This window comes from Hypomesus nipponensis, chromosome 28 (genome assembly GCF_054491055.1).
Source record: "Hypomesus nipponensis isolate SF chromosome 28, ASM5449105v1, whole genome shotgun sequence".
Lineage (NCBI taxonomy): Eukaryota > Metazoa > Chordata > Actinopteri > Osmeriformes > Osmeridae > Hypomesus > Hypomesus nipponensis.
The window spans coordinates 11,395,001-11,417,431 of NC_140388.1; the positions used below are offsets into that span (position 1 = coordinate 11,395,001).

A 22,431-nucleotide genomic window follows, 5' to 3' on the forward strand; every position below is an offset into this window, starting at 1 on the left:
CCCTGGGGCCTGGGCGGAGTTAGGGGGGGGGGGGATAGCACATGCACGTCACTTTGGAATAGAAAAAGGAAGTCTGCTAAATACATCATATACATTCTCTTCCAGGAACTGCGGCCCAAAGGCATGGACGTTCGCCAGGACGAGCTGGGCGACATGGTGGATAAGGAGATGGCCACAACCTCCGCCGCCATCGAGGAGGCCGTGCGCAGGATCGACGTGAGACCTTTGACCTTTGTGCCTCCTTTAGAGGAAGTGACATCACATGTTGCCACACTGCTCGTTTGGGTTCACGCGTCAAACGTAAATATTGTTTTTTTTTGTACAGGAATTGATGAACCAGGCAAGGATTGATACTTCTGGAGTGAAATTAGAGGTCAATGAAAGGTACGTTCTTGTGTTTGTGACTGTGTCTGTCTGTTTCTGAGTTTAACCACTGCTGCTCATAATAATGTTCTCTCTTGTTACCCAGAATCCTCTACAGCTGCACTGACCTGATGAAGGTGGGATCCCGGCTACTGAACTTGAATTTATTGAGGTCAGGGGGAGAAGGGAATGATTGTGATGACTAATATTCCTCTCTGTTCCTGTCCTCCCTTCTGTGGCTCCGCCCCCTCAGGCCATCCATATGCTGGTCCTGGCATCCACAGACTTGCAGAAGGAGATTGTTGAGGGTGAGAGGGTGAGTATCAGCCCCTCTGAGGTTCAATTTTCCATTCAGCAAATGTTGTGCTGCAGCTCATATCATCATGATAATGTCTGTACTCCTCTCTGTCTGTCTGTCTCTCTCTCTCTCCATTCCCCTCCCCCTCTCCTCTCCCCTGTCCAGGGTGCTGCCACTATTAAAGAGTTTTACGCAAGGAACTCTCGATGGACCGAGGGGCTCATCTCTGCTTCCAAAGCTGTGGGCTGGGGAGCCACGCAGATGGTGTAAGTCCACAGTGTCTCTCTCCCTCACTCCCTCACTCTCTCTCTATCTCTCTCTCTATCTCTCTCTCTCTATCTTTTTTTCCTGTTTCTCCCTCCCTTCTTTCCTGTCTCTCTCTCTCCCACCAACTGTCCTATGAGGAAATAAAGATCAAACATTTCCTCAAAAACATCCACAAAAAATAACCGAGGTGCCTGCTGGTCTGTGTGGCCCCTCCCCCAGGGAGTCAGCTGACAAGGTGGTGCTGCACACGGGGAAGTACGAGGAGCTGATCGTCTGCTCCCACGAGATCGCCGCCAGCACGGCCCAGCTGGTCGCAGCCTCCAAGGTCAGACCCCGGCGGTGACCTTTGACCTTAGCATCTGTGTCCGTATCCCCCTCCCCTCTCACACCTCCCCCCCCCCCCTTGCCGTCTGTCTCTTCAGGTGAAGGCTGACCGCAACAGCTCGAGGCTAACGACCCTGCAGCAGGCCTCTCGTAGGGTCAATGAGATGGCAGCCAACGTGGTGGCCTCTACCAAGACAGGCCAGGAGCATCTGGAGGACAAGGGTTAGTGACACACACACACACAAGGGTTAGTGAAACACACACACACAAGCTAACAAGACACACACACACACAAGCTTCACAAGTCAGTCTTTCCTCTGCAGACACCATGGACTTCTCTGGCATGTCCCTCATCAAGCTGAAAATGGAAGAGATGGAGTCTCAGGTAAGATCTGACGCCATCACGGCTCTCCGTCTCTCGCGCGTCACACACGTGTGCGTGCGTCCAGCCCGTCGCCAGGCGTGAGACCAGGCGTGTGACGTGTCCCCTGTGTGTGCTCCAGGTGAAGGTGCTGGAGCTGGAGACGCAGCTGGAGAACGAGCGTCTGCGTCTGGGCGAGCTGAGGAAGAAGCACTACGTCATCGCCGGGGTCCCGGTGGAGCAGCTGTCCGAGGGGAACGGACGGGCCCCCTCGCCCGCCCCCTCACCCACCCCCGCCGCCCCCTCGCCCACCCCCTCCTCACCCAAACCAACCAAGCCTGCCGTCATGAGGAAACCAACCTTGGCCCAGAAGCCCAACGTACTTCCCAAAAACATGGTGAGGCTTCAAAAATCCGCTTTCTTGTGTACTGTTGCTACGGTATAAACGTGTGTTGTTTTGGATGAGAGCATCTGCTAAATGAGCATAATGTACGTGTAATATAGGATGACCTTCAAACTCCATTATGTCTCGTGTATCTAACTTGTATGTCTTATTTTGTTTTGATCTTAGTTCAGGTAAACTCGTGTCGGGTGGAAAACCCTTCTACACAGATAGGAGGGGCTGATTGGAGGAAGTCAGCAGTCATGTGATCACAGGGTCCCTGGGAGCTGCACCCTGACTGTCCCGTCAAAAACCAGACCTTACAGCTCTCTCTCTCTTTCTTTCTGTTTCTCTCTCTATCTCTCTCTATCTCTATACCTTCTATCTTTCTCTATCCTCTTCTCTTTCTGTCCTCTCTATACCCTCTCTATCCTCTATCTCAGTACCTTCTCTATCTTTCTCTATCTCTCTGTCTCCGTCTGTCTCTCTCCCTCTTGTCTCTCTACTCTGTCTCCCTCTCTTACCCTCTCTCTCTCTCCTGCTTTTCTTTTGCCAAACTGAGCTCCTTCCTGATTGGCTCGTTCTCCTCTCTGCAGGACACTGTGTGCTCCTCTTTCACCCCGGCCTCCACATGTGCGTCTGTTAGCTTGTGTGGAAGCGTTTCCCAAACACAAAGGGAAATTGTTATTTTAGGACGTTTCGCTAATGTTTTTCTTTTTTTATTATTTCATTTTATTTTTTATTTTTATGCATCAACACCAACATTGTGTCTCAGAGCCTTTCAAAACTCTAACCCGTTGCTTTTAAAATAGGGATGTGATAATCGAATACGACAACAAACGTTGGATTAATTACGACTCTTACGAACGAGGCCTTTTTGTGGGGGGGTCCACCTCTTGGTGCACAAGGCAGTAGGTGGGTTGGTTGGTTTACTGGTGTCTTTATTGTGTGTGTGTATGGGAGGGAGGGATCATAACCGTACTGTAGAACGGCACATGTTCACTCCTCTGGTCTCATCTTCTAATCCCAACCTGTGTTGTTATAATCAGCACGTGAACTAGATTAGACTATTTTAATCCCTCTGGTTTAGATCTCAGTTGATTCTGGATTATTATTATTATTATTACAGGTAAAAGGCACCTCTAGTCCACAACCTGTTACCATTATTTAAGTTGCGTCTACTTTATACAGATAGAAGGCTATGTACTGTGTTCATGCTTTTAATAATTTTATGCACAAGGATATTTAATCAGACATGGGCTTGCTTGCAAGTCGAACACTCTAATTTATATCGCTAGGTTGCTCTTTGAATGTATCGCAGGGTACACTGTGCTGTTGTGTATGGGAATGTATGCACACATAGGAAATATGTTTTAAGTGCTACTTTCTGGCTGAAAGAAGTCGGGAGAGGGTGACGGCACAAGAATGGAACTGTGTCTGTCTGTGAAACTCATTTGTTGGTGGGAGATTTTCTTAAAGGGTTTTACGGAGCTTTCATGTCTAGTTCTTTCTTCTGTATTAAACATGTCTTTATACTCTGAAATCTATTAATATATTTTAGTAAAAATCACAGTGGTTCCACCAAGTAAGAAGTGTACATGTCAATGAACAAATAATAAATGTTTATAAACGTATGTGTGTGTCTTGATCTCGGTTATATGGTTATGGATACCTGTGAGTCAAAAAAAAAAAACTGTGACCTGTTTAGAGCCACGGTCACTGCTAAACTAAGCGACACTGCTGTTGAACAGATTTACTGCAGCAGAATATCGTGACATGCGCACTGCCGCTTAAGATCAGCGCTAGGGAGTCTCAGTTCAGCGGTAATGAGTCTACGGAATGTATTTTAGTGACCTGTTGTGGCCACGGTTAAATTTTAGGTAAATTAGGTTGGAGATACACTTGAGAGGTGTCGCGAAGTTTAAGGAATAAAAAAATAATGTTGTAATCGTTGTAATGGAACTATTGACGATTCCAAGAGACATGGAAGTCTTTGGGTCAGCGCTGCACAAAAATGCGACGGAGTTGACCGTTATGGACGTTTATGATATTGCCGCTGTTGTAGGCAACGAGTTTGAGCGGATAATAGACCAATATGGGTGCGAGGCGTTATCGCGGCTAATGCCCAAAGTGGTGCGCGTTCTGGAGGTTTTGGAAGTCCTTGTCAGTCGCATCAACATCAACCCGGAGACCGAGGAGTTGCGGCGCGAGCTGGACAGGTTACGCCTGGAGCGGAATGAAAGATTGGAGAAGGAGAAGAAACACCAAAAGGTTCATACCAGTTGTGTCTGTGGCACAGACAACATTGTCGTGTGTTACCTAATGTCTCTCACTGTACCACGTGTCTGCTCCACTGCGCCTTCCTGCGCCTCTGTTGACATCGCCTGTGTGGGCTTGTATGTTTACGCAAGCTTTGTGGACAAAAGTTTCATAAACGTTGGATATCTCTAGTTTTCAGATTATTTAAAATACCTATAAATCCGAGACTCCGTGTGGTGTGTTCCCTGAACTAACCTAAGAGCGTTTCTCGTCAGTATCATCACCATAAAACAAGTTAAAGTCGACCTGTTTTCAATTAGGTGTGAGTGAAATGTGTGCGTTCAAGCATGTACGCGCGTTCCATACCGTCCTCTGCCCCGCAGGAGTTGGAGCAGGTGGAGGACGTGTGGAGGGGCGAGGCCCAGGACCTGTTGTCCCAGATCGCTCAGCTGCAGACGGACAACAAGAGCCTCCTGATGAGCCTGTCCCACAAAGACTCTCCTGTTACCAAGGAGGAGCTGCAGAAACCGGAAGGTATACAGTCAAGATTTTAAGCTCACAAGTAAATTCAAGGCGTTCATTTAGCACCAGAAGAGTTCATTTTACTTGTTGAGTGTTTATACAGGTCCGTTACAAGTCCACTCTCGTGAGATTGACCTAAATAAACTATCCTGGTGTAAGCACTTTGAAATGCGCTGTGTTGGGTTTGAACTTGTCAACACATTTTTGCACCCTTCATGCTAATACTATTGCTCTGCTGCTAATTATTGGTGGAGATATTCCAGTGGTCTCTTTGGAGAGCTATTAGCAAACCAGTGACATCATATTTTGAATTTGAAAAGGCATTGAATACTTAATATTGACATTTAAACACCACCGAATTTAGTGGTTTTGAATTCACTTCATTAAAACAGAAATATTTATTTATTTCAAAGTAAAAAAAAAAAAAAATCTGATCCAAAAATTCTGTTATTTGAGGAGAGAGATCCGGTCTGAGACAAGCAATACCTTGGTATCCCAGATCAGAATTTCTGTGACATAAAAGTGAAAGTAGTTATCAGAGCTTGACACTTTTATCCAAAGTGACTTTACAAACAGTGATGAGATTTGTGTCACAGCTGCTGGTCGTATAGAATAACCAGCTGGCTCACTGTTAGGTGAAGTTCCTGCCCCCCCCCCCACTTGCTTAATGCACTGAAATATCATCTGACCTAAATCACCTGGCGTTATATCAACTAGTGTGAGTCGTCTAGCATTGCGTGTAGTTATGAGGTTGCATGTTATTAATATTTGCAGAGTAGGACTGGGTGACTTGTCACGATGATGAATACAATTGTAATTCTAAACCCCTTCTTTTATTGTGTTTGTATATGTGTTCCTTGTTTGAGGTTTTGTCCCTCACATGGTTAAACCTTATTTATAATCATGAGGATGTCCGCTACATTGTATCTAACTTTGTCTGTTTAGAATAGTTTGATCGTAAATCATCGTGTTAGTTGAAGCTTGTGTGCCTACTTGTTTGCGTGTGTTCGTGAGGGTTGTTCACCGCTACCTTTCATGTTGACATCAGAGAGAGGGGGAGAGGGTGAGAGGGAGGGGGAGAGTGAGAGAGAGGAAGAGAGAGAGGGTGAGAGAGAGAGTGGGGGAGAGAGAGAGGGAGAGAGAGAGAGAGAGAGAGAGAGAGAGAGAGAAGGGGGCAGAGAGAGAGAGAGAGAGGGTGAGCGAGAGAGAGAGAGAGAGGGGGGGGGGGCAGAGAGAGAGAGGGTGAGCGAGAGAGAGAAGGTGAGCGAGAGAGAGGGTGAGAGAGAGAGAGGGTGAGAGAGACAGTGGGGGAGGAAGCGTGGGAGCAAAACTATTTTCGAACCAGACTGAAATACAGCCCTAGTGTGATGGCAATAACTATAACAAACACACATACACACACACACACTGTGCCACCTACATCAGGTTGACAGACAAGTCTATCACGTCCATCCTTGTCCACAACTCTGCAACGTATTGTACATGGTGTACAAGACATAGACGTGTAGATGTGCCTCTCACTATGATCCAGACCTGCCGGGGTGAATAAATAATCCATATATTATGCCTGTGTGTTTCTGTGGTGCGTGTGTGTGTGTGTGGTACTGACAGGAATGTCAGACAGAGAGCGTCAGGTAATGAGGAAGTTGAGAGAAGTGGTGGACAAGCAGAGGGACGATATCAGAGCCAAGGACCATGAGCTGGCCCTGAAGACAGAGGATGTGGAAGCGGTGAGTCTCTTCTTCCTCCTCCTCTCCTCCTCCCAGGGACCCCCTCGATCTGTAATCAAATCCTCTAACCACTAACCTCCACCCATCCCCATCGCTGCCTCCCTCAGCTCCAGCTCCAGCAGCACCGGCTGATGAAGATCAACCAGGACTTGCGGCGCCGCGTTGGGGCGCTTGAGGTCCAGGGCAAGACAGTGATCCAGCAGAAGGCCGAGCTGGAGGCCCTGACCCAGGCCAGGCAGCAGGAGGTGGGGGTCCTGAGGAGGGAGGTGGAAAGGCTCCGGGAGGAACGCCTCGAGTGGGAGATGGAGCGGGAGAGGGCGGAGAAGGTGGAGGCCTCCACGCCGAAGCCGGAGGTGAAGGCGCCCACAGCAGGGTCTGCCACGGTAAGCACAGACACAACGTCACTTGTTGGACGGTTCTGTGTTCTCAAACAGTGCCACGGTCCTGTAGAAACACCATTTTGTTCCAGTGTATACAAGCTATATAGAGATCCGATAATAAAATGTAACTTGACTTCTCTAAGATTATGGAATTAGTTCCAATTGAGACGTATTTAGACTGTTTTACAACTGGGCTTTTGTCAACCACAAAAGCCAGTAATGATGCTGACGGTTTTGTCAAAGTGTTACAAGTTATTGTGTCTCAAATCCAGTCCTTGGTTGCGGCAAAAGCAGCTTCCGTCATGCAGAATTCAGTGTGGGTTGAATGTGGAGGCGATCGTGAGTTCCTGGCAGATTGCTGGAAGTCAGAAGACTATCCTTCGCTCCTTCCAGACTTGACAGACAGGAACACCGCTGGAGAGGATAATTACCATGACGAGGAGGTGGAAGTGTTGCTATGGGTAACGCCTGCCTGGAGTTTCCCTTTGTAGTGACTGTGATTTAATCAAAACCAATACAATTTTTATTAAAGAGCTTTAACATGCATCATTCCCCTTCCCTCTCTTCCCCTCTCCTGTCCTCTCCTCCTCTCCTCTCCCCTGCCCTCCCCTCTCCACTTCTCCCCTCTCTTCTCTTCGCCTCTCCTCTCCTTCCCTCCTTTTAACAAACGCTCTGGCTTTGGCCGCTCAAGGGCTTCGAGGGGAAGAGCATTCTTTTAACAACATCTGCCTTTACAGCACTTTCCCAACACTTCAAACTGCTTGGCTCGGCTGCTGTGTGCGGGTGTTCAGCAACAAAAAAAACGTTAACACTGTGACCATCCCAGGGTGGTAAGCGTGCCGTGTGATGGGTGGACCTGCTGTGTTTCACCTCCAGGAGGCGCTGTGTGAAGAGCCCAGGGGAGAGTGTGAGGGGCAGGACCGGGCGGAGAGTGACCCGCCTCGCTTCACTCTGCAGGAGCTGAGAGACGTGCTTCAGGAGAGGAACGAGCTGAAAGCCCAGGTGTTCGTGCTGCAGGAAGAACTGGCCTATTACAAAAGGTTGCATCACTCGGAGGGGTCACTGTGTGTGAGAGTTTGGTGTGTTGCATGCATTGATGCGCACACACACGTACACTCTCACACACACACAATTCATTCATTGACACCAGGGTGCTGTCCATTACTGATGATGTCATGATCTGCTCCCCTAGTGAGGACTTGGAGGAGGAAGTGGAGTCTGTTATATTTTTTCCATCACCAGAGCCACAAGCTGCTTCAGTCGACCAGCCAGAGTCAGGAATCAAACGCCTGTGAGTGGCAGTGGCTCTTCCAACACTCACACACACACACACACACACACACACACGTGCATTCACACACACACCACACACATGCATTCACACACAAACACACACATATTCACACACAACATGATACACACACATACATGAATTAGGTTGATAGCAGTCCCTTAGGATTGGTTTAAAATATTACAATTGTTGATTTGTTGATGGAACCAGTTTATCAAATATAAAATATTCTGACGGTTTGTGTGTGGATCTCAACAGGATCTTTACCGCGATCATGCCGATGGTGGCCGCAGGGTTGATCCAAGACGATCCCACGTTGATGCCCATCAGAAGACTCATGTCTTTTGTTTGACCGTGATGCGTTTTCTCTGACTCTTACTTGTTTTTGTGTTCCGTGTCTTGACGTGTGCTTGTCACCGCCACACGTGTATTTAAGCTGTTGTGTTGTGCCCACGTGCTTTGGATTTAGTCGTCAGCAAAACAACGTGAAGTACTTTACTCTCATTGTCCTAGTCCGGATGGATTCGGTGGTGCGTGGAAGAGTGGAAACGACATACTCACACTGAGAAAACTGATTAACTGATGACTCAAATCTTGACCGCTGACACTCAGGATCCGATGAGCTTTCCTTCAATCCCAGCATCCCCCCACAAAAAAAACAAAAAACGATTGTGACAGAACTGTCCTCCAGTATTTCAATGAACGTTCAACCCCTGATGCCATGGTACGTCCACCACCAGGTGGCAGGGAGGAGAACCGAAGAATGTATCCCATCTGAGTGGTTACACTGTGGAATATGTGCTCTGGACTGGCAGACGAGTCGGCAGATGACAAAGGGGGGAGTTAGCCGTCTAACTAGTTCCGTGTTAACCTGTTACTGGAGTTGTCATTGATGCTGGATGTGGGTGTTCAGGAGCACTGGGGAGGTGTATACATGACTTTGAGGGACTGATCTGTAAAGAGAAGCTTTCAACTCCTATTTTGCCTCGTAATGGTGTTATAGCATGTTAATGACATTGGTTCATCTCCTTTATGTGTGTCAGTTTTCAAAGTTATACCATGCGAAATTATTCGAAATAAAATAATTTAAATTACTAGTGACATTTAATTCGTCTCTTAAACGGATGTCGATTCATCGGTGTCCGTTGAAATCGTTGTGAAAATATCACATGCAACTTCACCTGATTATGCGCATGGCTTCACCTGTCGCTAGGGATACCGAGCTGTCCTGTTGCAGTCCTCATGTAACAGTACATTAGGCTTCTGCTATTGGACGATACATGTGCCCTTAACGCTGTCAGCAGTCGATTTCGATGAGGAAGAAGGCGGGTCTTAACATGGGGCACTAACTGCACTTTTTTCATGCGATGTGTAACTTCGGAAGGCAATAGTTGTCACTTTGACCGGTTGTGGATGTTTAAACCAGCGCTTTTATTGTGACAAAACTTTTTGGGGGCATTTTGTTTGATTATAAGAAGAATTATGGAAGAGCGCGAGGCTTCACCCGCTTTGGCTTTCGATAAGGACGCGTTTCAGCTCACAGTGGAAGATGTTTATGACATTTCGTACGTAATCGGAAGAGATTTGTTGAAAATAAGTAAAAGGGGTGAGCAAGTTTCAGATTTGCAATTTAAGATTGTCCGTGTTTTGGAGATGTTCGAGACATTAGTCAACAAGTCCAACCTGTCGCTGGAGGAGTTAAAAATGGAACGAGATAACCTGAAAAGCGAGTTGGATAGAATCGTAAGAGAAAGTTCCGCGGGTCAAGGAACGGTGAGTGTCCCATTCAACTTTATTACGGGCCATATAGGCACACACTGGTTGAACTACAGAATACATTTCCCACGTTGATTTCCCCACGTTGAGCAGGAACTTAAGTCAGACAGTTAAACGTATGCGCGTGCTACCGTATGGACTCGGGTCATGAGTCTCGCTCTTTTTACCCGAACAGCAAACGCTTGGACCGAACCAACTCGTGGTTGACCTCAAAGACCCCAACAGACCCCGCTTCACTATGCAGGAACTGAAGGAGGTTCTTCAGGAAAGGAACCAGTTGAAAGCACAGCTAATGGTGGCTCAAGAGGAGCTACAACTCTACAAAAGGTAAAATAAATATGCCTGTCTTTATTAAGGGCCTAGATACATTGAGGCAAAATGCAGGTAGTCAGTTGTCTATGGTGAGGATAAATTCGTCCATGACTTGGAGGATATAGATAGATCAGTGGTACAAGCCCAGTGGTTACTGCACTGGAGTACTTGACTGTAAAACAAGAGGTCACCGGTTCAAATCCCCTCTGTACTGTGCAACACCTGGAATAAAAGCGTCTGTAAAATGAATGCATTTCATTATTCCTCCTCATATTGCAAAAGTATGAATGGACATTCTATTGTGGTCAAAACCTGACCTCTCCTCTGACGTGCTCACCTCCCCCCCCAGTCTCCCCCCCCAGTCTCCCTCCCCCCCCATGTCTCCCCCCCCCCCCCCAGTCCCCCCTGCCCCCTGTGGACTTCATGGCTGCCTAACTCCTCTGTGTTGTGTCTGCAGTGGTGTTCTCCCCCAAGCTGAGCCACCCATGGTGGAGGTAAACCTGGACTCGCCCCCCTCTGCAGGGCCCCACCCCAACACACTGGAGGAACCCAAAGTGGAACCCAAAGAAGAAAAGACAACTATTGGAAAGCTGTAAGCTTTTGATGTTATTTTTTTACTGTTCCTATCGTGTCTGTCATTTGGCTGATGAGTGGTTTACAAGATTAGGGATCTAACAACCAACATACTCACTTGATACACAGTGACTTCTTTGTAAAAACACTCCACATGAGGCACATTCTAGTTACAACACATACGTCAACGTCATACATCTCAAGTGTACAAACCCTCAAATCTTATGAGATGGCAGTGTGTGTGCAGGGTTTTCAACCACAGTTTGTTCCCATCCAAACCCAGTCATGATTACATGATGACCAGCCAGAGGTAGCTTCTCACGGCCTGTCTGGCCCTCAGTAATGGTTTGCTTGTGACCGGTGTTTGTGCTGATGCTGGACGTGTTTAGGAGGGAGAGAGAGAGCTGATGAAATGGACACTAGCTTCTTCATGGGGTCGGGCTCAGCGGTGTGCTAATGCCCTTCAGTCGGTCATGACTCAGTCTCATCCTGCAAAAAAACACACTCAGGAACACTCCCTCTCTTCAACCTCGGTGTGTGTGTTGCCGGTTAACTCCTTTCTATGAAACTAATACTTTACTTTTGTGTTTCTAGGTTTTCATTCAGGCGGAAATGACGATACCAGCAAGAGTGTTTTGTCAGAAGACATGGATTTTAGCCACATCTTTTGCATAGGACATCAAGTATTATTATTTTTTATACTGAAGGTGCACATTTAACTATGTGTAGTAACTTTTGGGAAGAAGACATTTTACTTAACCCACTCCCATCTTCTATAGCTATAGGTAATGTCAACAACTTATACCCAAGTCAACATACACTTTAGACTGTTGCAAAGCAATCATGAATGGTTGCATGAAGTATTGCACTGGTTGTAACAAGATTTTCAACTGAAATTTATTCCTCAAATAATTACTTTTTCCTTTTGAAATGGTTAGAACATTGTAAAGTAAAAAAAACAACTAAAGAACACTAACATATCTGTTGCTTGTAAACAACTATTAAGATAAGTGCATCAAACTGGATCAGGTTGATGTACTAATAAGGCATTTATAAATTTAATATAAAACCATAATTAAAATCTCACATTTTAGTATTGTTTACAGAAGGGCTGACCTTAATATCTATAAAAACATGGAGAAGGGATAACTTTAAAGTTTGAATCTATTAGGTTGCTGCTTTCTGTAAAGTTCATCTTTGCCATCACCCTGTAGTGAAAAACAAATTTCTCTACAGAATGTCGTGGTGTTAAAAAAACTATATACATCTATAAATATACATCTATAAATATACATGGAACATCAGTGTTTGAGCCAAGGGTGAGCGGAGATGGAGGCTTTGCTGCGATCTCCGTAGTCATAGAGCAGCTCCTCGTCGGCCTGGACGTCCCTGGAGGCTACCAGAATCAGATGAGGTGCACCACTGATGCCGTGGAGCTTCGTCTGACAGTTTCCCATCTTACTGTGGTTGATCAGCCTTCCCATTCGACCACTTTCCTTGGTTGCATCCACGCTAAATTTTTTTTTTAAATAAAACACATTTTAAATAAAAAAAAGTTTGAATAGAAGTTCAATTACAAAGACAGGGGGGTCGTTTGCTGATTTTAAAAGCACGTACCAGTAGTTTTTGCCGTGATACTGGAAGTAGTACATGTAGCAGCCGGTTTCTGGGTCCTGAGCGTAGCGGTCCTCTCTCTTCTTGGCATCGGCCAGCAGCACCAGGTCACCGTGATACTCCACCACATACTCGCCCTTCTTGAAGTCTCTGACCGCAAAGACGCCTCTCCCTTTCCCCTCGATGTCTTTAACCTGTCGGGAGAGAAGGGCAGGAAAACAAGCCTTTCGTTTTTAGTCACTCTCACCATTCATCCTGTCACACATTTACAATAAAATAGCAAAAGTTATGAGAACGAGCATTAAGTCTCTTCCTCCAATTTTGGCGTCGCAGCCAGGTGCCGACGGTGCTCTGACGCGACGCGGGTTTCGTACCAAGTTCAGGGAAAAAAGGGAAAAGCCAAACAGTCTTACCCGCAGTCCTTCCTCAACTCCATTCCTTATCAGGTTGTCAATGTGTTTACGTTCATCATTCTGTTTGGAAAGCATGAAGTTAGTTGGTTTAAACGTAATTTCATTAAAAAAGGTCAATTTCAGTGTGGGCACACATGACTACTTCTAAGGGAAGACAACTGTACAATGGAAGTTACTGTAACTATAGGGAACATGAGTTAACTCATCTGATGAAAGCTTAAAAAGTACAATTCGGTTTTCATATACAAACCTTCAATTCAGTTTTGCTTTTCCTGGCACTTCTTCTGACTGGATAATAATCAGTGACCTTTTTGTTAACGGAAGCTATGCTTTCAGCTCTGGAGGAGAAAACAAGATGACATTCTAGTGTGAATCACAGGTTTACGTTCCCACAGTTCAGATGACCAGGTCAGACGAATTTTGCAGCCATTTATTTCACTTACTTTTTCGTTTTGACTTTGTGACTAGTTCCCTTCCCGGTTTTGGACTGAGACAAGTGATTGAGTGATTGCGGTTCCTTGCATGACTTTTCCTGAGCCTGCCCGAGGACTGTCTCCCTCAGTCCCATCACTGGGCTGCTTCTCTCTGCCTTCTCCTCAAGTCTGGACGCTGAGAGGAAAATAAAAGTCTTAGTCCAAGCTGAGCAAAGTAAACAAAGGGAGGTTTAGAAGCAGGCGATGTGGCAGAGTCCAGTAGAAACTATTTGGTTGTGACATAAGATTCCCGGGTCAGTGAACACTGGTGCCATTCACTCACAGGACATTGTCTGTGGTCACCTAACTCGGATCTCCTGACAGTCGGAAGAAATTGCAAAGACAAACAAGAGACACTTGGGTCATTGGGATGTCCTGCATTGGGTGGATTGTCAATACCTTACTAGCTGCATCAGTTGAAATTCAAAGAATGTAAAAAAACAAACATCGATCACAACTACAGTAATGTCAGATTATCACACTAATGGCCAAACAAAGAGATGAGTACCTTTATCAATGTTTGCAGGAACCACATCAGGAGGCTGTGCATCAGACACGTTATTTTCCTGGACAAGCGCGCTTGAGTTGTCACCGAGGGGTGATCGAGGTTTGCTTGGGCACCACAGAGTAGGCAAGGTAGACTGGGTTTTGCCTGCAGTTTCCTGCTGGAACGAACAGAACATTCACGAGATGCGCGTGCAAGGACACTGGGCAACGAAGATACTGTTTGGTCGACAGTGATACATACGCTAGACGCTGTTAACTTTAGTGCTAATGAAAAACTTTAGTGCTAATGAAAGTAACGTGTGTGTAATTTAGGACAGCAACAAAAGGATTACCTTGTTCATTTCCGGCGTGTTTTCTTTCGTCCCTTTAACGACTTTTGGTTGAAAAGTGTCTTGACCTTGGTCTGTAGACGTCTGCGCCTTCTTCCTCCCTTTGTAAGGAACATTGACGAGTTATTTGATGTACGTTGTAAAAATGTAAACATGGAGGAGTTGCTAGTTAGCGGAAGCAAACGTTTACTAGACCAGTTCTGTAGTTGTCTGTTTTAACAGCTAGTTCTACCCGTTAACGCCAGTAAGTTCGCTATATATCGCTTACCTTTTCCCATTTCAAACAGATGCTCAAGTTTTTCCAAGGAACGAATAGTGACAAGGCAAAAGCTTTTCGTTGTCCACGTGCCGTTCTATTTGTTTCACGAGCGTTGTGAGTAGCAGACTCGAGACGTTTATCGCTAGCTAGCTCACCCAAACATAGCTGAGGCATAACAACCATTCAAAAAGCCTCCGTGTCTCTGATTGGATGTCCTATACTCTCTCAAGCGTGTGGTTGGTATGTCATTTAAAAGGTTGCTTTCTTTTGTGTCTTTAGGTATGCACGTTTTGTAACCCCGGGGCAGCCGTTTTATTCAACGTACTGCCCAACAGCGGTCCAAATTAGAGGTGAATCAATAATAAAATTTACATTTACAGATACATATTCGACTTTTGTGCTGTTCTCCCATGTATCATTCATCTTGCCTGAGTGTTACATTTTCTGCAAAACAAACACACAGTTCACGAGCAGAAACACAAATGTTGTCATGGCTTCGGGTTTTGTTTCAAACGTTATAAAAATAAACATAGGTGTAAAAGAACAAATTCAAAATAAACAATAAAATCTAGACCTAGACATTAATATCATTATTGAAAGTGAAATAATGCAACATAAGACTTCTAAAAGTTTGTCAAAAGAAAAAGCAATGTATATTTTAAAAATCGCTATCACACAATGCTTTTTTTCCAGTGGTGACATATAGGATTAAGAATATCAATATAAATGTGACGGCCATATTTGCCCAGTGCCGCTCTGTAGTAAACAAAAAGTGTCTGTGCGAGAGACAGCGGCTTCAGCGGATTTTCTGTAACAATTTTATTTCTCAATTTATTATGTCTGTGGGTATGGCTTACAAGCCAAACCTCCATCAGCACATTCCGGGAACTTCCGTGAACCAAGGTATGGCAGAACTATCGGTCCATATTTTATCTTGTCTCTGTTTTGTCAAGTGTAAAATTTGGTGTTTCGACGAATACCTGGGGAGAGCCCGTGACTGGTTTTTGTCCACTGATATAGGGTCAGGGCTGATTCATATCCGCCATTATTACAAATCATAAACCCCCCTTATACATCGACAAAGTTTATAATTCAGTCATTCATTCATCTATGCCGGAGAGCTACCGGCATGTTTTGTTTGTAAAAGGATGCTGTTACCATGTACCATATCAAATGTAACACTTTCGTCTTCTTGATCCTCGCTGTTCACGATCTTCTTCATGAACGTTTTCAGCCCTCAAGGCTAAATGATTGATCTGCGGGTCCATAGTTATTTGACCCTTTGATGACGCCTAGCGTTTACTAGTACTCATTACATTTCACCGTGGTGCAGTGGTATAGTCTCAGATGTGGTTTTCAAAACATTTTGAGTAAATCAAATCAGACTATCGCTTGACATTTAATATTTGCCAAGTGTTTAATTACATGTCACGCAGGTTGCATAAGTTAAAGTGACAGTTCAAGAACACACCATTACTCATTTTTATTCTAACGTTTGCAGCTTCTCATTCACCAAGCATACCAACAGTGCAGACCTACAGACCATTTGTAAATGACTATGGACCACCTTCTCTCGGCTTTACACTGGTGAGAATTGTAAATCATTTTATAAAGTGCTAAACATAGTCGCTTGACTTCTTTAATGAATGCAGGTGCAGTATCACCTCTGGCTGTAAATCAACATCAATGCCGTACTGATGCGTCTAACTAACGCGTGTGCGTGCGTGCATACTATTACGTTTTGATATTGCAGAGCACAAGTGGAAATAACGTCCCGCAGAGTAAATATGCTGAGTTGTTAGCCATCATAGAAGAGCTAGGGAAGGAGATAAGACCAACTTATGCAGGAAGCAAAAGTGCCATGGAAAGACTAAAGAGAGGTTTGTCTTCCTTAATATCTCAGCATGTGTTATTGTTCATTTGTGTTCCACATGAAATATGCATTTTCCGTTGACATAAAGGCCCAGTTTCCCAGGCATGGATTAAGCCTAGTTCTAAAGTAAGAGAATAATTCAGTGAATATCTCCATTGAAAGTTTGATAGGCTTCATATATGCCTGGGAAATGTGATTGGATTTTGTAACTTGTGTGAGGATTGACTGTAGTTATTCAAAAATGGCTTCTGTGTATATGAGCATGTAACGCACATACATTGAATTTATTTTCTTTTCTTCACAGGGATTATACATGCCCGGGGTTTGGTGCGCGAATGTTTGGTGGAGACGGAAAGAAATGCAAGATCTTAACAGTCTCTCGAAGAGTTTAGTTAGACTATCTCTGGACTGTCCAACAGTACAGACTGAGCTATTACTACACGGTCAAGACTATTCTGGACCAATCAGCACAGATTTTTGAGAGAGAAGGGATTGTAACAGAGAGTAAAATCAGTACTTGACATAATTAGTCTCTAGATGTGTGTTCCCATTGTGAATGGAGTAAGAGTTGAGTGCATGTTGCATGTGTCTTTAGGATTTTTTTTTAAGAATGTACATGGAAGGGGAGGTTTTAAACTTTTGTCTGATTAAAAACTAAATTAATAGTGCCAAAATACACTTTGTAAACTCATTCTTCAACTATTGGACAGACTTGTAAAAAAAAAAAAAAACTTTGCAACTTTTTATGTATTACACAGTGTAATAAACATATTTTCATTAAACCCAACGTGTATAATAGCATATGTATGATTGAATGCTGCTCTTATTACTTTAACACATGGAACATTCGCAAATCAACAAGGAAAAAGCCTAACACACCTTTAACACGTGTAAAAGAAGGGAATTATTATTGTAATTATTTTTTTCTCATGTCATCCCCAGGTTTAGAGTCCGCCATTAGAGTTTCTTTAAAACGTCTCTTTTTCTCCAGATTGTCGTTTGCCTTCTTCCTTTTCTCGTGTTTCTTCTGGATGGAATCTTTCTGCTTCTTCAGAATTTCACTGTCCTCTCCTTTGAAAGACACCTCGAGCTTCTCTCTCATAATGTCTCGAGCTCTTTTACGGTTGGTTTCCACAGATCTAGTTTGGTGGCACTAGATGACAGGGGTACAACAATTAAGCGGAATTCCAGACGACACCATTACAAACAAATCACTGAGGATATAACTAATAATAAAATTTCAGCACACTGTAAAATAATCTTCACCTTAACAACAATACCGGTAGGAATGTGTCTGAGGACCACGCAGTTACTAGTCTTGTTGGTCGCCTGGCCACCCGGACCTGATCCTCGCACAAACTGCTCGTCCAGATCATCCTCATTTAGAACAGGCAGATCAATTACGTCTTTTTTACCGGCAGTCTGTAAGTACGTTAACCCAGCTGGAGGCATCCGGAACAGAGATCCTTGACAGTTTCCCCATGCTGTCCTCGTCATTCTGTATATCACATTGAAGAAGGGTACGGAAGACATTTCATAACACGGGGTCTGTCTGTCAGTTAATTTAGCCTTAAATGATAACACCTCGACAGTGCACCCGGTAGATGAGGTGGTGCCTACATTCCACACAAATTAACTTACTCTAATTCATAGATGTGTAAGGCATGTTGTTTTTGCTAACGGCTAAGTTTCTGTTTGGTTAAAAAACACAAGGCAGTCCGAGTTAGTCCCGGCGTCGGTCGAACTGCTTTGGCTATAGCCGTTTGGCCCTTGCCTGCCCATGTGACCTGTACTCACACGGATGAGTCAAAACGAAGGTCCTTCTAATGGACCAATGAGGTTGCAGAGTTTTTCTTCTTTGTTGAAATCAAATGGCCCTCGGATCAACATTGCAAATAGCTCACTTTCGCCACCAGCAGGACGGGTTGTCAAAGCGTTTAGAGCAATAAATAGCTCGACAATCTGCAGAACAGCATCAATAGCCTACATCATAAATTCACCTGTTGTGGGGGGAAAAATAAAAAATAGATCGTACTTTTCCCACACATAGATTTCCACAAGTAAGGCTATAACGACTATAAGTAGGCTGTAACTTTAACCTACATTTCTAGTCTAACGCTTTAGGCATAGAAATAATGATACGCCTTTGATATATTATTGGCCTACGTTGGGTTTCATCGCAGTCCAGAAATTGACTCTTTTCACTTTCACAGTAGACGAAAATTGAAAACACATCAGCAAACTTCACCCTTATGTCTTAATTTTCTCATGCAACGATTTCTCATAGATCAATTTCATTGTATTGTCATTGTACCCATATGGGGGGGATTGTGGTGTGCTTGATTTGCATGTTAATATAACAGTCTATTCGGCTAGTCTTCATTAAACAAGTAAACCGATCTCACACGTTTAGGTGGTGTTCTGTAATATATATGATATGTAATACAAATACATATATCACATCACATTGCTGATATTACGTTGCTTAAAAATCGTGAAGAGGCGTTCTATTTGGTCAACAGGAGGCGCCTTTTATTTGAGCGCTGTGCGCGAGACCGTAGGAGGCAGAGGATCGAATCGCGAGGGGTTTCATTGTACTAGTAGGTAGGCAAGTCCTCAGGCAGTCAACTCAACCGGGATGTCAGATACCCCGCACCCATATCCTATCTTTATACCGGAGGCGGGTAAGAGGAAGGAATCGTTCGTTTGAAACCATTGGTCAGGAAGCTAAACGCTTCCGAACTCGTGTTGAATCTAAAGGGAAGTCAAGGACATTTCACTACATGGCTTTTTTCGTCGGTGTCATAACTTAACGCCAGATTTTTATTTTTTTGGCAGTTAAAGCTGAAGGCCAACGTTATTTTGAAAACAAGACGAGATGTGATGCATCTATCTGCAGTGCTCGGGATGCCGATTAACTCAACACACACTTTACATGAAGTCATTTTATTATCAAACAGCGTCGAGGCGACGTAAAACAATCGGTCTCGATTGATTGGAGGGTACATTGTTACAGCAGCTGGCATTGAGTGCCACTATTTTGCTCCATGCCTTCTGGAAAGTGAAGAATCCTCACGCACTCGTGACCCTAACCACAGATCAACGGCCAATAAACTTTGATTTTGGGTGAGTGCTGCAGTAGCCTAAACAAACTGCATCAGAGTTGTTTGTAACGCAAACGAGTTGGTTTCTGCATAGAGCAGGTTGCTGTGTGATTAGTATCGCAAACCATCAATTTGTGATTACCATGCCGTGATGTTGCTAGGAAACTGACTTGACAGTGGAAAAATGGTGGAAGGTTTACTTTGGTTTACAAACGTCTGACGTTCTTATACGTGTGTCTATTGGGCATATTATGGATTAATTGTGACACGGGGAGGTGCTCGATATTGTTGGTCTAAATGCGGATAAATTACCCCTTGTTGTCAACCCACGTTGATGTACTTGCTAACACTTCCTTTAGATGATGTAACACAGGATCCACCAGTCAACAAATGATTGTTCTATCTTTATTGGACGATTGAGGTTCTAATGTAGCACTATCTAGGCTGCAGTGTTAAGTCACTTCCATCACCACACAATGTAAACATGATGCAGTAGCCTACATATTATACACCGACATTAAACAACAATAAGGAGAACAATTTATCTTTTGCGTGATCTTGCGTGTGTAAGTTTGGCAGGAACCTGCTTCGTTGAACCTTACATTGCTGATGGGTGAATGCTTGTTAAAAACACCAGAAGAAAAAAATAGCGTACTATAACGTCTGCTACATGGGGTTGTAGCTACATAGGCTATTTATAATAGACTGAGTTCAAATGTATCTTCTTTTTTAAAATTATTAGCATCACGGGTTTCAAGCCAGTTTTGACGTTTGTTTGTTACATGTAATTGGATTACGTGTGTGACGGCTGCTGGGCCGTTAGCCCAACGCCACGAGATCCCCGCACTATGTATCTATCTTTGCACAGCTGTCAGTTTGGTTTGATCATGTGTCCGAGAGTACCGAGATGTTCTGCGAGGCCTGTCCACAAGTCGTGGATGAGTCAGCCAGCTGTGCCGCTGACAGGGGCTGTGGTCGCGCTGCCAGATGGTGGCTTTGCTCTGGAAACATTCACGCCGCGCTACAGGTTCCACCAGTGATACTATTCTCGGTGAAACACGGTGGAGGACAAACGAGCTGTGCCCAAAGTGTGTGGGGTGGTTTGAACCCTGATCTGCTCAAAAGTCCTTAACCTGTTTTTTTTTCTTATTAGTAAAACAGTGGAATTGCTATACCTTCACATTATGGGAAACCTATTGGTTTTAGATGTGTTTTTCTGGCTTTGGAAAGTCGTTGACTGTCTTAACCGCTTTTCTGATCAGACAGCATCGTTAATGTAGGTCTCAGCAGACGTGTGGGGACTTGAATGCTATGTACGCGAGGTAAGGTCTCCTGATTATTGTGCAACGCGTGCATATTTGCGAAACTCAGCAGAACGTAGTTTCCAGGAGAAGATAAGGAAACTCTCAAGCTTTCATCCACGAAATTGAAGAGTAGACTTGAAGAATTGAGATCGCATGCATTGATGCACAACTTGAATTAGGCGTAGTAGTGATTACTCTTGACTTAAGGTTCTCCAGCGTTGTAATAGCTGACTGTATACTGTCATACAATGACAGCTTCTTTTTTCTCTGTCTAACACAGCATGCAACAAAAAATACTTAATGACTCATAGGACATGAGGAAACACTCTTGTGTCAGAAGGAACTGCTTCCTCCACAAACACACTTAGCTGTGAGGACTGTGTGTTCCTCCAGGGCCACCGTAGTGATGCTGAGGGGCCCATACACTCCCTCACAACCATCAAGATCATCACTAAGACTTACTGGATCCCCCAGACCCCCTCTCACAGTCAGCCGCTAGGGGCCAAGGGAAACAGGCCTCGGGAGTCACAAGCATTGAGAGAAAATCGTCTGCGGTTATGGAAAATAACCTTTTGAAGACGCTCTCTCTCTTCCCCCCCCCCCCCCCCCCCCCCTTCCTGACGTGTTTAAACATCCCAGTTTAGATGAGATTTTCAGAGAGGTTTCTTCACTTTCTGTTCCCTTCCTGCTGGTGGTAGGGAAGGTGGGTCTGTGTCTCTGTCTCTCTCTCTGCCACCTGTCTGTGACAGGGGTAGCTTCTTCCAGCTGAATCTGGTAAGGAGGAGGTGACAGGGACCACACCCCCTGCGCTGGGGCGTGGCCTACGTCTGCAGACCACGTCAGATCCTCATCTCTCTCAGGAAGAACAAGCTGGACATTCTTTCACTACCTCTGACGGTCAGACCCTACAACGGAACATTCAGTGTGCTTGTAGCACAAGTGTGTGTGTATGTATATGTGTGTTCTACGGAGTCCCTCCATTTAGACAAAACTATTGTTGTTCCATTTCCTTTCATCTTAGCTAGCCAAACCCAGCCCCTCCCAGGTGGAGACAGTTCTGTCAAACCAAAACATTAAAATTTCCCCTTTAAGGCCAACTTTGACTTCCTGTGCTTGCAGAGTATGTTCTGAAGTCTTTGGTTCTTGGAATGTTTTGTCGTTTCTTACTGTTTGGCCAACCTGTATATCTTTGCCACGCAAAGGGCTTCTACTTTGGGGAGATTGTTATGACAAAATGACGCATAACTTAACCATTGTAATGTGTTGAGAAAAAAGAGGCAGCTGTGTCGTCTGGTAGGGTGACGCTGGTGAGCAGAGAAAGGCCTGAGAGCTCTCTGGTGTCTCATGAATCCAGCAACGACCTGGGGTTAGGTTAGTGAACGTTGTGAGTGGGAGGGATGTTTGTGTGTGTGTGAGTGTGTGTGAGTGAGTGAAAGAGATTGAGAGAAGGGCTGAGTGCTGAAAGCTTATCAGGTCATTTTCGTTTTCTCTCTCGGAGGATCAGAGAGGAAGTGGATGTTTACTACCCCAGCGTCAAACGAAAGTGTGGATGTGTCACTCGCCAGTCAGAGACCAAATGTTACTGACTAACGAGCTTGAAAAACCACCGGTCGCCATGGACACTCATGCTTCACTTCTGAATCAACGCAATTCAAATTCAGAAGCGTCGAACGGTGAGTTGGTTCACGGCCTCGGGAATGACTGCGACCCACCACCA

General features: G+C 44.7%; 6 protein-coding genes across 8 annotated transcripts in view; 4 read left to right on the forward strand and 2 right to left on the reverse strand.

Moving 5' to 3' along the window:
• hip1rb (huntingtin interacting protein 1 related b) overlaps positions 1–3,629 on the forward strand; it is a 20,961-nt gene extending 17,332 nt beyond the window's left edge. The window contains exons 23-32 of the mRNA XM_084694913.1: positions 106–216; positions 326–384; positions 470–500; positions 617–679; positions 827–927; positions 1,148–1,253; positions 1,351–1,474; positions 1,576–1,637; positions 1,756–2,010; positions 2,185–3,629. Coding sequence (XP_084551039.1) covers positions 106–216; positions 326–384; positions 470–500; positions 617–679; positions 827–927; positions 1,148–1,253; positions 1,351–1,474; positions 1,576–1,637; positions 1,756–2,010; positions 2,185–2,193 — 921 coding nt within the window. The 3' untranslated portion in view covers positions 2,194–3,629. The remainder of the gene's footprint in view (positions 1–105; positions 217–325; positions 385–469; positions 501–616; positions 680–826; positions 928–1,147; positions 1,254–1,350; positions 1,475–1,575; positions 1,638–1,755; positions 2,011–2,184) is intronic.
• A 141-nt stretch (positions 3,630–3,770) lies between these two features.
• On the forward strand, positions 3,771–9,271 carry LOC146220026 (RILP-like protein 1). Its single transcript, XM_084694512.1, has 8 exons — positions 3,771–4,266; positions 4,638–4,788; positions 6,388–6,506; positions 6,614–6,889; positions 7,159–7,347; positions 7,763–7,926; positions 8,079–8,177; positions 8,436–9,271. The coding sequence occupies exons 1-8, from the start codon at positions 3,952–3,954 to the stop codon at positions 8,527–8,529; spliced, it is 1,407 nt and encodes a 468-aa protein (XP_084550638.1). The 5' UTR covers positions 3,771–3,951; the 3' UTR covers positions 8,530–9,271.
• Positions 9,272–9,471: 200 nt separating this feature from the next.
• Positions 9,472–12,393, forward strand: rilpl2 (Rab interacting lysosomal protein-like 2). Its single transcript, XM_084694515.1, has 4 exons — positions 9,472–9,950; positions 10,129–10,280; positions 10,723–10,857; positions 11,433–12,393. Exons 1-4 carry the CDS (start codon positions 9,660–9,662, stop codon positions 11,452–11,454), a joined length of 600 nt encoding a protein of 199 aa, XP_084550641.1. The 5' UTR covers positions 9,472–9,659; the 3' UTR covers positions 11,455–12,393.
• Positions 11,850–14,875, reverse strand: kmt5ab (lysine methyltransferase 5Ab). Of its 2 annotated transcripts, none has more exons than XM_084694513.1 (8): positions 14,443–14,875; positions 14,178–14,275; positions 13,847–14,003; positions 13,309–13,474; positions 13,116–13,203; positions 12,866–12,925; positions 12,456–12,646; positions 11,850–12,350 (listed from the first exon to the last, which is right to left on the reverse strand). In XM_084694513.1, the coding sequence occupies exons 1-8, from the start codon at positions 14,450–14,452 to the stop codon at positions 12,140–12,142; spliced, it is 981 nt and encodes a 326-aa protein (XP_084550639.1). In that variant the 5' UTR covers positions 14,453–14,875; the 3' UTR covers positions 11,850–12,139. The 2 variants fall into 2 exon arrangements, with proteins under 2 accessions (XP_084550639.1, XP_084550640.1); XM_084694514.1 differs by having other exon boundaries at positions 13,847–14,000; positions 14,443–14,872.
• Positions 14,876–14,992: 117 nt separating this feature from the next.
• LOC146220029 (cyclin-dependent kinase 2-associated protein 1-like) lies at positions 14,993–17,088 on the forward strand. The gene is made up of 4 exons (XM_084694518.1): positions 14,993–15,336; positions 15,935–16,020; positions 16,187–16,313; positions 16,611–17,088. The coding sequence occupies exons 1-4, from the start codon at positions 15,270–15,272 to the stop codon at positions 16,676–16,678; spliced, it is 348 nt and encodes a 115-aa protein (XP_084550644.1). The 5' UTR covers positions 14,993–15,269; the 3' UTR covers positions 16,679–17,088.
• mtrfr (mitochondrial translation release factor in rescue) lies at positions 17,036–18,076 on the reverse strand. Of its 2 annotated transcripts, XM_084694517.1 has the most exons (3): positions 17,948–18,076; positions 17,573–17,804; positions 17,036–17,459 (listed from the first exon to the last, which is right to left on the reverse strand). In XM_084694517.1, the coding sequence occupies exons 2-3, from the start codon at positions 17,801–17,803 to the stop codon at positions 17,223–17,225; spliced, it is 468 nt and encodes a 155-aa protein (XP_084550643.1). In that variant the 5' UTR covers position 17,804; positions 17,948–18,076; the 3' UTR covers positions 17,036–17,222. The 2 variants fall into 2 exon arrangements, with proteins under 2 accessions (XP_084550643.1, XP_084550642.1); XM_084694516.1 differs by having other exon boundaries at positions 17,573–18,036.
• Between the last annotated feature and the right edge of the window lie 4,355 nt (positions 18,077–22,431).

Coding starts and splice junctions, on each gene's coding strand:
- LOC146220026 (XM_084694512.1), top strand. CDS start 3,952: ATGGAACTATTGACGATTCCAAGAGACATGGAAGTCTTTGGGTCAGCG. Junction 7,348..7,762: donor AGGTGGAAGTGTTGCTATGG/GTAACGCCTGCC, acceptor TTTCACCTCCAG/GAGGCGCTGTGTGAAGAGCC. Junction 7,927..8,078: donor GAACTGGCCTATTACAAAAG/GTTGCATCACTC, acceptor CTGCTCCCCTAG/TGAGGACTTGGAGGAGGAAG.
- rilpl2 (XM_084694515.1), top strand. CDS start 9,660: ATGGAAGAGCGCGAGGCTTCACCCGCTTTGGCTTTCGATAAGGACGCG. Junction 10,281..10,722: donor GAGCTACAACTCTACAAAAG/GTAAAATAAATA, acceptor TTGTGTCTGCAG/TGGTGTTCTCCCCCAAGCTG. Junction 10,858..11,432: donor AAGACAACTATTGGAAAGCT/GTAAGCTTTTGA, acceptor TTGTGTTTCTAG/GTTTTCATTCAGGCGGAAAT.
- kmt5ab (XM_084694513.1), bottom strand. Junction 13,204..13,308: donor CACAAAGTCAAAACGAAAAA/GTAAGTGAAATA, acceptor TTTCTCCTCCAG/AGCTGAAAGCATAGCTTCCG. Junction 12,926..13,115: donor AAAGCAAAACTGAATTGAAG/GTTTGTATATGA, acceptor CTTTCCAAACAG/AATGATGAACGTAAACACAT.
- LOC146220029 (XM_084694518.1), top strand. CDS start 15,270: ATGTCTGTGGGTATGGCTTACAAGCCAAACCTCCATCAGCACATTCCG. Junction 15,337..15,934: donor GGGAACTTCCGTGAACCAAG/GTATGGCAGAAC, acceptor TAACGTTTGCAG/CTTCTCATTCACCAAGCATA. Junction 16,021..16,186: donor CTTCTCTCGGCTTTACACTG/GTGAGAATTGTA, acceptor TTGATATTGCAG/AGCACAAGTGGAAATAACGT.
- mtrfr (XM_084694516.1), bottom strand. CDS start 17,839: ATGTCTTCCGTACCCTTCTTCAATGTGATATACAGAATGACGAGGACA. Junction 17,460..17,572: donor CTACCGGTATTGTTGTTAAG/GTGAAGATTATT, acceptor CCTGTCATCTAG/TGCCACCAAACTAGATCTGT.